This window comes from Musa acuminata, chromosome BXJ2-4, assembly GCF_036884655.1.
Source record: "Musa acuminata AAA Group cultivar baxijiao chromosome BXJ2-4, Cavendish_Baxijiao_AAA, whole genome shotgun sequence".
NCBI lineage: Eukaryota > Viridiplantae > Streptophyta > Magnoliopsida > Zingiberales > Musaceae > Musa > Musa acuminata.
Genome location: NC_088341.1, coordinates 39,241,161 through 39,255,231, shown reverse-complemented (window position 1 = coordinate 39,255,231; position 14,071 = coordinate 39,241,161). Strand labels below are relative to the sequence as shown.

The 14,071-nt window shown below is 46.3% G+C and overlaps 1 protein-coding gene and 1 long non-coding RNA gene across 6 annotated transcripts; one reads left to right on the top strand and one right to left on the bottom strand.

The window, feature by feature from the left end:
• The first annotated feature begins 1,600 nt into the window (after positions 1-1,600).
• On the top strand, positions 1,601-6,560 carry LOC103983133 (uncharacterized). 3 transcript variants are annotated; one of them, XR_010486323.1, is made up of 4 exons: positions 1,601-4,333; positions 5,100-5,197; positions 5,478-6,218; positions 6,321-6,560. It is a non-coding gene; the product is annotated as an uncharacterized LOC103983133 (long non-coding RNA). The 3 variants fall into 3 exon arrangements; XR_671555.3 differs by lacking the exon at positions 6,321-6,560 and having other exon boundaries at positions 1,606-2,373; positions 4,261-4,333; positions 5,478-6,060; XR_010486324.1 differs by lacking the exon at positions 6,321-6,560 and having other exon boundaries at positions 1,631-2,373; positions 5,478-6,060.
• Positions 6,419-13,029, bottom strand: LOC135610802 (protein TIME FOR COFFEE-like). 3 transcript variants are annotated; one of them, XM_065105755.1, is made up of 14 exons: positions 12,630-13,029; positions 12,143-12,547; positions 11,879-12,036; positions 11,479-11,782; positions 10,986-11,391; positions 10,857-10,902; positions 10,684-10,773; positions 10,359-10,608; positions 10,200-10,266; positions 10,049-10,124; positions 9,550-9,933; positions 8,827-9,445; positions 6,981-8,726; positions 6,419-6,882 (listed from the first exon to the last, which is right to left on the bottom strand). In XM_065105755.1, the coding sequence occupies exons 1-14, from the start codon at positions 12,757-12,759 to the stop codon at positions 6,842-6,844; spliced, it is 4,722 nt and encodes a 1,573-aa protein (XP_064961827.1). In that variant the 5' UTR covers positions 12,760-13,029; the 3' UTR covers positions 6,419-6,841. The 3 variants fall into 3 exon arrangements, with proteins under 3 accessions (XP_064961827.1, XP_064961829.1, XP_064961828.1); XM_065105757.1 differs by having other exon boundaries at positions 6,419-6,856; XM_065105756.1 differs by having other exon boundaries at positions 10,200-10,260.
• Positions 13,030-14,071: the final 1,042 nt, after the last annotated feature.

The window sequence follows — 14,071 nt, the reverse complement described above, 5'->3', positions numbered from 1 at the left end:
TGATTTATGTTTTTTTATAGGTTAACTTTGTATCTGCAATTTATTCGTTAGAGCTAATCAAGCCGGATTGATGCTCCCAATACGAGGAGACAACGCCGCAACAGGGGTTGGCGTCGTCACGTGCGAACCTTACGCCCCATCATGTCCCCTTCGCCAAACGGTGGACGATGACGAAGGTGGGGGACCGACCGTACGATGGCAAAAATTGCCCCTCTTTTTTCCTTCGCAGACCAACCGTCGCGTGGCGACAGATTTGGGGCCCCCGCACGCGTGGACCGGCTTCACCCACGTGAAACGATTTGTCATGCTTTGAGATGCGTGGCGAGATGCAGATCGATGTCCAACCCCCCCGCGTAAAAGCCTTTATGGGGGTTGGTTAGTTGGTTCACGCTTTTGGAGCTCTAGCCCCATGTGTCTCATTCGCCACCATGGCATTTGCGACCGGGGCCCACAATGGGATTCGGAATAAAGAACGCATTATAAATCGGTATATCTCGAGGGTGGAATGAGATATTGTTTCTTATCTTTCTCTCTCCCTTCGCCAACGATTAAATATTGGTGCTCCTGTGAAAGGCAGGTGCCACCTTTTCCGCATCTCCTCCTCATCACGATCCGATGTGTCCCCAACTAGATCTTAATGCTCTCTCGATTCTTCCGAGCAGAGGATGAGATATATTATATATATTATATATATATACCTGTCAAATCGCGCATTTATTCCTACAAAGTATAAAATTACATATATGTCCTCGCATCTCACGAGATGTATATAATGTATCTGTATACCCTGATGCTTTTGTCGAGAAGGCGCCTCCGAGCCGGGTGCCGAGGCGGCGGAGTCCTGAGAAGGGCCGCTGCTGGCTACGGCGGAGGCGGGTGGCACCGGCGCGAGGCTGCCGTCGTTGCTGTTGGTGGTGGTGGTGGGTTCCTTTGTTGGATGCAGCGGCGCGGTAGCCGTCACTAGACAACTCCGACCGCCGTTGCTCGTGGTGGTGGTTCGGCCGCTGGGTTTGATCATCGATGACTCGGAGAAGCTCGCGGCGGAGCCGAGAGAGGGGCCGTTATAAAGAGGGGGCGCTCGGCATCTTTATCCATGGGGTCCCACCGCGACCCAGACATTCGTACATGGGGGCCCTCACCAGTGAACGGCCTCTTGTAGCCACCTGTAGATTTGGTCAAACTTGGTCAACTCTATGGGATCACTATGTTTATTTGTATGGAGGGTATACATATTTTTTTTGGCTTGGGTAAGAGAAGACGGAGATGAGTTGGAAGATGATGGCAACATCTGGATCGTCGGATTTTGAAATTCCAAATCAGGAGGCAACCCCGCTCCACTCCGTAACGCATTTGAGACGATCCCATCAAACAATCCAAAAAGCTCAACCCCACTCTGATGTGGTGCAATTATTGTGGCATTCCCCCAATATAAAACAGGTGGCCTTCTTTATTGTCCCGGCATTATATTAATGAATGAAAGGAGGGCAGCTAAAACCAATATTTTAGCTCGCTCTTCCTCTCTCGATTCCGTCTTTGATGGACATGACTCTTTCCACTTGTTGAATTCTGGGGAGGGGGGGGGGGAGTCTTGAGTGGGATTCCCATCGCTTGCATCCAAACCTGACCGTATTCTAATCCATCATATTATTTTGACCTGCAAACCAAGTCAATTCTGCAATATTTTACGTCGGCAGGACAACTTCCAATGGCCACGATCTCTGATGGACTGCGGGTCATGACCGGACGAATCATCAGATCTAACCTTGCGGTGTGAATCCTATTAGCTTTTTTCAGCCGGGGAAGTGTGGCCAGAATTCTTGGTGGCACGAAGGCCGAAGTGGAGGTGGTGGGAGCGCAGTGGAGGGAGGGGATGGGACAAAAGGTCATGCTTGGATGCCCTCATGGTCCCGCTCCTTTCGCTTTGAACCTGGTCTCGGAAGTAAATGGGAGAGTGGGAGTGGGGGTGGCGGGGCAATCCATTTTTATATGCGGCTCGGGTAGAGTGCAGCGAGGAACACAATCTATTGTTTATCCGGTGGTGGTGGTGTCATGGTGGGGCCGTAATCTATGATGAAAGAACAAGATTGCTACTCCAATGACTCTACTCGACTCTATCGCATTAAAATAATGATTCAGCAAGGGCAGAAGTGGATGTCAATTTTTGACTGGTGACTAAAAAATGTGGACAGTGGCCTTTAAACTTTACTCTCTTTTCTTTGGATCTTTTATCAAGTTGCAGAGCTCACAGGAAGTTGTGGCCACCAAAGTCTCCTCCTCCTCCTCCTCCTCCTCTTTACCCAAGTCGTATTCCCCTGCCTCTCTGTGTTCTTTCGAGTCCTTTGGAAGGTTAGCATTTGATAGAGGAGAACTCAGGTATTACTAATTTTCTTGTTTGCTGATGATGATTTATGCGTTCTTGGTTGCTCTTGATGCTTAACAAAGAGGGTTTCTTCATGGTGGATTTCTTTTCTTGTTCGGGGAAGGCATAAGGTGGTGTTATTAGGTGAAATATTTCTGTGTGTTGATACTTAATGTGTAGGTTTCTGTTCTGTGATGCATTTTGTTTGAAGGGACAAACTTCTACCAAGTTAGATTGCAAAAGATTGGTTTCTCCTCTCTGTTAAGTGTCCTTGATTTGACCTGTGATGTGTGAGAACCGATCCCTTTTCCCACTGCTGGGACTTCAAAAGGAATCAAAGAAAGTTCACAAAGGAAAGTTGACAGCCATGTTATCTTTAGGGGTGCTCATCAGGAGAGTGAAAGTTACATCATATTTTAAAGGAAACATGAGAAGATCCTCCACATCTGTCCTGTTTCTATCTTCTTATATTGAGTTAGAACCATCCCATTTGTTACTTTTGCATTTTTGATGAATGATTTATCTCTATTACTGATGCTGGTATCACACTAAGTTCAGGCAAGCCACATTGTAAAGAAATGCAGCAATTGAGTTATTGCATTATTCGAGCTCTTATTCATGGTTGGAAGAGTAAGAACTAATTACTGTTCCCAAATGAACATGTTCTGGTCCTATAAAGTGAGGATTTAGTTCACCATTAGCCAAACCTGAGTAATAAGATCATATATGTATAAAATGAATTGATCAAACTAATTATGTAAAGTATACGCAACCATGCAGTTTGTATATTGCTTCTGTAATGGGTGAAACAGTTGCCCGGACAAAAGGTGATCAAGATAATCAAAGAGCAATCACCTTGTACTCTGTGCTGGTGTCTCTCATAATCAAGTTAAACATTGTCTTGGTGAAATAAGGTTTCCAGCTAGGAACTTGTATGGCTAAGAATGCTCTTCAAGTTTATACCCGTCCGTGCGCATGTAATATGGTTTGAGCTACAAGTTGATGGTGCAAGTTCGTTTATGCAACTTCTTTGGTCATGATTCAAGAGTTCAATAGGGGAGCAGTTCGTCTGGATACTGCGATCTAAGCTTGATAGAATTGTGCGAGGATATGGGGCTCTTCAAATGGATCATGCAAGGGTGCATCGTAGAAAGGGTATATTTACAAAGAGAACCTGTTTTTCACCGGTTAGCTGTTTGTTCAGTATTGTAGGATTCCTGTAGAGAATAGCTACATCATGTTTGGCCGGGTGATGCCACCACCGACGAATGCAGGGAGCTCTGCGTGATGCCGTAAATATACCTGACATTTCAACGTGCATGCTACTACCACATAGCTAGGTCCAATAGAAGATGAGGTTGTGCAAAGATACTTCAACCATAGAGGGATAGTATGACCGATGGATGATGATTCTGGATGTCAGGAAGAAGACCTTCCTCTACTCTCTCTCATTTATTCAATCATCTAATGTCATGAGATATGACGTTCACTACGACAATGAAGAAGACCTATGGTGGTAAATGGATCTATTGGCAAAGGACAGTAAGGCTGTTGCCTGCCCCTATTTCTTTTTCTCATCTTCAATATTTCTTGAATATTATTTCAACTTCATATCCGGATTCCTGCCTTTAGGTTTGCTGACACTGTGATCGTATCATCATTCTATCAAGCATCTCGGTTGAATAGCGATTAGACTTGATTAACACATGTAAAAGTTTAGCTACTAATTGACACTTTATGTTGGTTATGGTTGTCCAATAAAATTTTGCTTGTATTATCAAATTAAAATTCCAATTTGGTTGCAAGAATGGTTGATGCTTTCATGAGAACATTTTCCAAAAGTACTATTTTCCTACACCTCTTGGATTATATGTTTTACCTACCTGCCTTATGTTTTGAAGAAGCAATGGGGGTCCGCAGGCTGGTCCCACTTACATTGGTTCTATCCTATTACAAGGCTGGCAAGTGAAACCGGTAGGAAAAATGTTCCTTTAGTTTGTTGCTAGAGATTATTGCAGTGATATACACATCATTTGCTGTAGCTTCAAACTTGGTGGCAATTACCAATCTAAAAAATATTTGTGTGCAACAAATTCGAGCAAACATCATTGCAGTTTTATTAATGACCATTGTGACTGTTCTTTCCATCACAGTACTGACTGATGAAAATGAGGTTCAACTCATAAACTTAAGCATAACTGATCTAGAGCTAAAGATATAAATCCATAGCTTAAAATAATAAAATATGTCCATAAAATTTTTGAGAAAATTTAGGAGGACAGCCATATAACGAGTTCTCAACATCTAGGAGAACCAAGGTTTCCACCAATAAAACATAAGCATTATCTTGCAATTCCAAACAGAAATATAAAAGTTCTTCAAGTTATGAGTTAGTCTTTTCGTAGAAGACCAGCATTGATTTAAGAAACCATGGATCAATTGACTGAAGACACAAAGATGGTTGGTGATAGAGGAAATTTGCCTAGTCAATCTTGATGTGCATCCCAATCTGACCAAGTTTGGTTTCCAGTAATAGTAAGGATCTTGTCGAGCTAATGTTTGATTTTAGCTCCCGCTAGTTTCTGATAGCTGTTCTTTTAGGATGTCGGCTGTGTAAAGTATTATCTTGGTACTAATCAAATTTTCTCTCTCTTTTGTAACTAGTTCTAGATGTTCATATGCTTGTGTTCATATCTTTTATTGAAAATAAAGAAACTAACATAATCTTGTTGTATCCCAGGAGGTCAAGGACTTCATGCTGCACATGAACAATGGTTGACCTATGCTTTATGGTATTGTTATAAGTCTTGAAGGTCGGACAATTCATTGTTTGCAAAGGTACATTGCAATTGAACATTGCTAGATGTTGTTTTACTATGCTATTTTTTCAATGATCACATATGCTTTACGATGTATCATATAACTGTGATCTTCAACGATCACTATTTTAAAGCAGTAGATTATTATTGTTCTGTTTATACATCTCATTTCTTCAGACTGTCAAATTCCCACAGGATGTATTAATTATCTTTGACTACTTATGTTTTCCGATCACAGGATATATTAACCATTCCAAAATATGTGATCTTTTAGGTGTACTAATGAAAATATTGTGCAGAATTTTCAAGCACCAAGCAGAAAATATTATTCCGCAAAACCTTCATAACATGGAGGTGCCAAGATGTGCAAGTGATGCTGTTCGACAAGCACCGAGCTGAAAATTTCTAGCAATCTTTGCCTGTTTGAATCCCTCCAAAGATTTGATGCTCAGCTTATACCACGGAAATCTTGTTGCAACACACACCAAAGAATTCCCTGGTTTGACTACGGAGCTTGTTCTTCATGAACCTCATTCTCATTTCTATCTTATGGTGCTGGCTATGCATCTGCATATTTAGATGGCGAATGATGACACTCCATATTTGTGGTACCACAAGGCATTGTTGCTTGCTTGGATGCTGTCCAAGGAAAGAAGGTCTGTTCATTGAAAGAAAGACCTTGTTTCTACCAAATGCTGGTGCTGGTGACACTGGAACTATTATCTACAGAAATTTCTCTTGTTGCATTGGGAATTCCCATTGCTTGAATAAATCGATAGAATGATTCAAATTAACTATCAAATGCATTCTACATTCCTAGCACAGACAAGAAGTGAGATTAAGTATCAACGTTTCCATTAATGATGTTGATGTTTAGGCTTTTGATGTGGGGAATCTCCAAATCTGTGAAGATAGAGAATGGAGGGGACCGTTTTGTTTCCCCCACAACATTGAAGATGACTTCCAACTGCATCCCAATGTGCGTAATCTCGAAGCCCAGCGACGACCATCTCGAGATTACGGCTCTTGAAGCATGACGGGTACTTTGGGAAACTTTCTTGATCCCTTACATCCAACAATCTTAATCATCGATTTTGTCAATCTAAACATTAGATTGAATGAACCGCATTCATTCATTCCAGCGACAGCATCGACGGGGAAAACTACTAGTAAAGCATTTATTGCAGCATGAATGAAGAATCCTTCAGAAAAGCGTATCAAAAAGCAGGCTTGAATGATGTCCAGCAAACAGAAGATACCGGCGACTTCCTTATAAAGAGGCCCCAAAATGGGCATTAAAGAGCAGAATAAACTCTTCTGTTAGTGACGAAGTTAAAAGGAAACAAAAGAACCAGTTCATGGTACAAAGAAAATTTTGTACATCCTTCTTGGCTATGCATTCTGTGCCTAGACTTCTACCTTCTTGTCTCTCTCCCTTCTCATCGTTCATCTTCTTTCTTTATGATATTTTACTCTTCCTCAAAACTGCAACTGTCTAAAAAACATGCCAACCATAGTGCAATAGAGGGAAAGAGAGAGACAGAGATAGATGGAGGAGACTCTTGTTTGATACTAGAATCTCAGGCAAAGAGGCCTCTGATGTGGTCAAGCGAAGCAATTATCAGTTAATCCAGCATCAGCAGCAGGTCATTTCTCCAAGCTATCATCTCTTTTCAGCCTGCCAGGATTGTAAATTGTCACTTCCTGAGTGAAAAAATTACGGTAGTATAAGGATCTCGGGTCTGACATAGTTGTTTTCAAAGCTATTAAAGGAAAATTCATAATAAGATGAGAGTAATTACCAGCTGCAGGCTTCTGCTCAGCTGAGGGCTTCATAGAAACTGATGGTAAAGACATATAAGCAAATGTCGCAGGAATTGAAGGGTGAGGAGAGCCAGAGGCAGACTGTGCAGCCACAGCTAGCTGAGCAGCACCAAAAAAGCAAGGGGGTGGAAGGCCCTTCATACTGTTCATAGCGGTCACGGCCTTTGCAGGATCAGATGATGTGGAAGAACCAGCCGGCATCAGTGCAGAAGAGGCACAAACCGAAAGCATCCCAGAAGAAGACACAGCTGAGTTTTGTTGCTGCTGCTGTTGAGACTGTCGTTGTGTTTGTTCAGGTTGGCGCTTGTGATAATATTGAGCAGCATTAGGTGCAGAAGCACCGGGTTGTGCACTTGCGACTTGTTGCATATGGGGATTGGAGAAGAAGAGTTGAGCCTGAGAGAAGGGTTGCTGCTTCTGTAACTGCTGAGATGGTTGTTGTTGCTTGGTGTTCGAGCTGTGGCCAGGGACTTTTTGAGGATGCCCAAGAATGGATGGCATGCTTGAGTTACTCATGGGTAATGATTTGGAGATAGAACCCAATGCTGATTGCTTGACAGTTGATTGCTGAGGAAGAGGAATGGCAGAACTCTGAGGGCCTGGCTTTACACTGGTACATGATCGTGGGCTGCCACCAGCACTCTTAGATGCAGAGTTTGAATTTGAGGGCGAACCAACAGCAACAGCAGCAGATGATGGAGACAGAGAGCCACATGCTCCAAGAAGATGTTGACCCCCTGAAGGCACAACTTTAGAGGATGTCGTGCCAAACGATATTTGGGCTTGGTGGCTTTGGGTGGGGAGAGGCTGTTGGGACACCCTGCCTTGAAGTTGGAGAAGGCTGTTCTTCACCACTGGTGTAGGAGCCGTTGCAGCTGGAACTGCACCTCTTGCAGCAGATGTCTTGGCCTGCGGCCACTGTGTGGGACTGCCACCCTGTATAAGAGCTTGAGGATAGCTAGTTAGAGATTGAGGGAACTTAGTACTGGTAGAATCTCCAGGACGCTCTGGGTGTACATTGACATTGTTGCTTGTGGCTGAAGGCAGAGTGCGAGATGATGCAAGCTGGTGATGCATCTGCAGTTGTTGCTGTTGCTGCTTCTGAATCTGATAAAAATGGTGTTGCTGTTGTGGGGAATTCGCAATACTGGTGGTAACTGTGGGAGCAGGAGTTGAAGCTGTACCAATGCCGGGAGAACGGTCTGCAGATACACCACCATTTGCGGTAGCCTGAATGAGGTTAAGTGATCTGGAGGCAGCTACAACATTGTTACCGACAACCGAAGAAATGGGAGGTTCACCCTCTGATTTTGTGGACGTGAAAGAATTTTGTGGACAATTGCCTGGACCTTTGCTGGCTGACATAATCTTTCTATTATCTTCACTCGTCATATTTGTGTTCACCAACTCCCTGGCTACAGGTTTCCCATCTTCTGCTACTTTGTGCACCTTCTTCTGTTCTGCAGCTTGAGCTGCAGCTGCTGCCATCTGGTGGTAACCATACCTAGAAGCATCTGGAAGGCTCTGGAAAATGGCATGGTTCTGTGCAATGGAAGAGAAGTCAATGCCTGGTGGTGCAGATAAAATCCCACCGAAGGATGCACCTGGAATTCCAAAAGGTTGGGGTGATGTGAAGTCCACTTTGACGTTCTGCTTCTGGTGTGCCTGCTGATATATTGCCTGCTTATCAACATGACCCCCACCACTGCTGATTGCTATAGCAGCTGCAGCATCAAGTTGGACATAAAGATTAATCTCTGCATGTAAATTGACATAAAAAATATTTAGGACAACATATGCCCTACTGAGGTTGATAAATCATACCATTAGCAACGGAAAGGTTATCTTCCATGCCCTTACTGTACTCCTGGGCATGAGAATGCTGAGGGAGGTCATGCCGCTGATTAGCTAGAAAACTGTGAGAGCTTGAACCAGTACGGCCAGCACCGCTTTCTCCAATGCATTGTGATTGTTGTAATTGTTTCTGGGAGGACCCATTTGAGGTGCCTGGATTCTGGTGGCTTTGCTGAGCATGAGGGGGTAGTGGGAGCACCGCATGTTGCTGCGGCCGTAGTTGTGATGGATGAAGCATGTGGGAAGGGTAGAAGAAGGGCATTGCTTGAGGATAACTTGCTCCACGGAAGGGAGTAGCCCCTGTAATATGGGGAGGCATAGGAAAAGGATATGCATTGCTCTGCAGAAAAGCCAAGTACTGGGCTTCATTCGATGGAAAACAATTAAAGCTCAAGTTCATCATCGGTGATGCTGATCCACCACTTCCACCATTTCCCACAGCAGAACCTGAGTCACCAGGCACACGTAACTCAGCAGCACCAGCACCTGTGGAAGATTTTGCTGCCCCGGCTCGATTGGCAGCAGCTGCCACAGTGCTAGCTGTTGCATTCTGTTGATGGTTGATTGGGAACATGAATGCTGGACCATGCTAAATAGAAGAATTATCGGGTCAGCCAATGAAAGAGACAAATATTTCTCAGAACAGCATTGTAAGAAAAAAAAAAAGATTATCAATGTGTAGAGAGGCCTTACCGGCATGTTAGTTGCTGTACCAGATTGCGGCATCTGCTGGAGAATTAGTTGCTTTCTCTGGGTGGTTTCCAACTTTGTAGCTGCTGGCATTTTCTCCTGTGAGGTAAGCCCTGTATATGCTGCAATTAATGCTGGTGTCGCTTTACCCTCTTCCATGGAGCCAATGTTCATACCCAAGAAGCTCCCCAGCATTGGTTTCCCAGACAGAGCAGCTTCTGAAGTGAGATTACAATTTTTGACCCCCAAGAAAGGTGCAGCTCCGGCTGCAGCAGTCCAGAACGAATTCATCCTTGCAAATTTCTGGTGATTGGATATCATCTGCGCTATATAGCAATGTGTAATGCAGCGCTTTGGGCGAGAATGCATATGATGAAGTGCTGGCAGCTGCAAAACAGGAACTGTGAGAAATATAGATAGAAAGAGATCTGTGTGCGTGAGCACTGAGGAAGGGAGAGAGGGAGGAAAAGAGGGGGGGAGGGATTAGTAACAGGATGATTACCTGAGAGGAATTGGAATGGCATGCAGTTGCATCCATAGGAACAACCGCTTGCAGATGTGGAACTTGACCTATATACCTGAGGAGGAAGAAGAAGAAGAATCCTTCAATACTCATCACAGAAGTGGACCAAATAACAAGATCAATTGCTCACCCATAAGGAGGAAAGGTTCCAGGCCAAGCACCAACTGTCACTGGCACATGGAGGGAGGAGGCTGATGCTCAAAGTGAAAAAAGAGAAACAAAACTAAAGTCAGCATTCAAATGTTACACAGATTGAACAGGAATAGAGAATACTAAATTAAAGAATTACCAGATTTCTCTTGTTTAGGCTCTGCTTTAGGGTCTTTCACTTGCAACTTACTCATTTGCACCTTGTCAGTGACAATAATATCTTGCTTCGGGTTCTCCAAATCAAGTTGCAAGTCGAGGTTCTGTTTGATAGCCACTTGCTTCTTCAAATCAAAATCTTTCTCCATGGACTTTTCAGTCTGTTGCCCATCCCTCACCAATGCACTCTCCGTAGCCTTCTCTTCTTTATTCTCATTATTCATTTTCAGTGCCTGACATCCAGAAGAAAGTCTAAGAAACAATAGATTCTGCAAACTTACAGCAGAATATCGAGCAAGGCCTCATACCATTTCTATTTCTGGGCCCTGTTGCTTGAGATCTGAATCAAAGTCATGCAAATCTCCAGCATCTGGTGATAGCTTCCCTGGAGGAGGAGCCTGCAACAAGCATACAACTTCGTTCCATTAGATTGCTGCTGAATGAAACTTCCAAAGATGGTCAAGGGAGTTTTGGGTCTCACCATCAGATCGATCTTCATTTTCACCTCCTTAGGGCTATCAGGCACTCTGTAAAATTACAAGTGGTGTAAGGAAAAAAACGGAATTCTGAACAAAAAACGAGTAGCAAAAGATAGCATGTCTGAGTTTACATCTTTCTGGCGGGCGTCTCACGAAGATTGGCATCCACATCAGTACAAGTGGAGTCTTTGGCAGGAGAAACTAGCTCTTCCTTATTTTCCACTCCATCCGGCGCATCTGATCCTCCTGAGGATGGGTGCAGATCTTTTTTCTCGGTCTTGGATGACTCCTGTTGTTGCATATCGGAGAGCCCAGCCTGAGAGACCAAAACATCAGCCGACCCACCACCTTGTATGATGGCAGGAGATGCATTGTTCTTCTCGGACCTTGGCGATGAAGCCTCTGCCTTAATCTGGTGCTCTGGGTCCATTTTGGTTATAGAAGACAAAGATATGCTCGATAGATTGTATAATCCCACTGGACTCGTGGAGCTTTCTTCGTCAAACCTCACAGGTCTCGGTCTTTTTCTCTTCGGAGCTGTGGATATCCACCAGGACAATCAGCAAAGGAAAAAATATTGTTGAGAGAAAGTAAAAGAGGTAAACTTTGGCGCACGCAACCCACCAATCGTTGGCAAAGGGGCAGGATTAGAACATGAATTGGACGACGGAAGTGCAGATGGATAGGCTGCTGGAGATGGTGATGGTGAGCTTGGCGACGACACTCTCGATTTAGCTTCATTGCCTGACCCACCATCCACATCTTTTGAATCCAGCTTGTGGTTATCCTGCTTTGGAAGGCACTCAAATCGCCTTGTCATCCCATACAATACCTCCGCGACCTCGATCTCGATCTCATCTTGGCCGAAAGACGTCGATTTGGAGATCTTTGGCGGACGGTGTTTGGCTCCAGTGATCTGCTTCTGATGCTAGTAAGATCAACAAAGAAGAAGAAAAGATCATCAATGAAACCGCCTAAACAACACAAGGAAAGAAGTAGAATCCGATGTTAAAATTGGTCCAACCATCTTCTTCCGAAGAGAGCCATTGGACGAAGGGGGTGTCAGCTGGGTAGCGGAAGCGGGGCTGAGACTCGATGGAGATATGGAAGCCTGCTGGGTAATTTGCTCACCTCCTCCGCCACCTCCACCCAAGACTAGAGATTCATGTGACCTTTTAGACGCTGCAAAACCAGGAAAAAATAAGAGGAAAAATAAAAAGAACAATTTTGAGTCTAAATCTTCTCTCAATTCATTACACATGCTCCTCCGATCCTCCTCCTCACCTACCCGAACGAGCTTTTCGTGGTATCGTGACTCCGATCATCGCATCTGTTTTCCACCTCATGACTTTGGGTGGAAGGTTCTTCCGCGGCAACAGCTGCTGCTGCTGCTGATGGTGGTGGTGGTGGTGGTGGTTCTGCTGCGATGACGAGCAAGCCCCCCCTGGATTAGGTAGAGGAGGCGAGGGTGTGGGTAGCCGCACGGGAACAAAGAGGTCATCGTCTTCGTCCTCCTCGTCCTCGTCGATGCTGTTTTCAGAGCTCTGGTCCCCCTCATCTCTGTTGCTTCCGTGAAGCATCCTCTCCCCTCTCCTCCTCTTGCGCCGGCTAGATCTGTCCCGATCCCGGTCTTTCTTGGCCCCTCGATCCCGCAGCCGCGACGTCTCCGGCATCTCCATTCTTCCATCATCCTCTGCAAAAAATTTCCAAAGAAAGACAAGTTAAAATCCAAGTAGAACAAGAAAGAGACGGAAGGAAGACCGGAAACTCCGAACCAGGAGAGTCTCTGAAGCCGCTGCTATTCCTCTGCCTCCTCCTCGACAACCCTCCCCCGCCACCACCGCTGCCGTTCGTCGCCGTCGATGCCGCCGTGGTCCCTCTCCTCGCTTCACGATTCCTCTCCATATCTCCCCGTCATACAATCAGATCACCAGCTTCTCCTCACCCTTCACCACTCACCCACTAGATCTTCCATATAGACCCGACCGAAGCCGTTCACCGTCCGAAAATTCCAGATTCAGGGCCCTTGGGACAGCCCAAATCGCCTAATCTCGTCGGAACCCTTCAGAATGACGTAGAAGCAGAGATCTTTCCAAGTAGATCTCCTCCTCCTCTTCCTCTCTGTCCCTCCCACCCTCTTTCCTCTTCGCCACTGCTCTCTTGTGGTTTGCCTCCGTCGCCTCTTTCTGTTGTCCCATCCGCTTTCCCTTCGGTTTTGTCACTTGCCCAACCCATCGGACGGTCCAGATCTCCCATTCTACCCCCGCATCCCCCGGCTGTCCGTCCGATCTATCTTTCTCATCGAGCGGACCAGGCTCGCTGGTTCCCTCGTGGCTTGTTGCCATCCGTCGGATCCGATGCGGGCCCCGGCGGCCAGACCGGTCTCCCCAGGGCCGCAGTAAATACCGCTCCCTCACTGGCCGTTTTACTCGGTGCTGACCGACGCGTGTAACCTGTCGAACCAAGGAAGCTGGTCCATTTCCCACTCGGCACCGGCTGCTTCCCGTCGCAGATTTCCTCCTTTTGCGGTGTCCGGCTTTCCCCCCGGCCCTTTTCTGCTTCCGTCACTATCGCCCGCGGGGCCCACGTGGAGGGGGTGAGGTGAGGGGCAGCGGACGGTGCCGATGGGGGGAATCACGAAGCCCAAGCAACCCTCAGCCGTTCAAACCAAGAACTGACGTGCCGGCTGGGCCCGGCCAAGCCTAGCTGGCGGAGGTCCGGGTGACCGCCTCGGTCCCTTCGAACCGGGAGCAAAGATCCTCGCCTCACGTACCGACCGATCGGACGGCTTCCGTGCTTCGGAGATTCTCCGTGGCGCTGCCCCCCTTGATTCGCTTATCGGGGCCCACCTTTTCTTTTATTTTGTCGCGACCGTCGACGTGGCCCATGATGACGTCACCCGGTCCGCGTCCTCCCACCACCGCGGCACTGCCGCCCTAGAAACATCAATAAACCGGCCTGGCCCCTGAGACGCTCACGGATGACGTCAAACTATCAGAGACCCGGGGACCGGGGCCCACAACGCGAGGTCCGGGGGCAGGCCACGGTGACCCGAACCGTCATCAGGGTTGGTTCAGCCGTAAGGGTGTGGCAACTAACAAAACCACTACAGCCGAGTCGTTATCGGCGATCCTCCCGCTCGCGCTTCCACACGTGCGCGGCACATGCAGACGCGTCCGTCGGTGTCTCCTACATGGATGGAATCCGTGGCCGTCGA

What these genes read in the sequence shown, in the direction of transcription:
- LOC135610802 (XM_065105755.1), bottom strand. Translation starts at nt 12,759, where the DNA reads ATGGAGAGGAATCGTGAAGCGAGGAGAGGGACCACGGCGGCATCGACG. An exon ending in AAATGAAGATCGATCTGATG is followed by an intron (nt 10,774 to 10,856) that starts GTGAGACCCAAA and finishes TGCTTGTTGCAG; the next exon opens with GCTCCTCCTCCAGGGAAGCT. An exon ending in AGGGCCCAGAAATAGAAATG is followed by an intron (nt 10,609 to 10,683) that starts GTATGAGGCCTT and finishes TCTGGATGTCAG; the next exon opens with GCACTGAAAATGAATAATGA.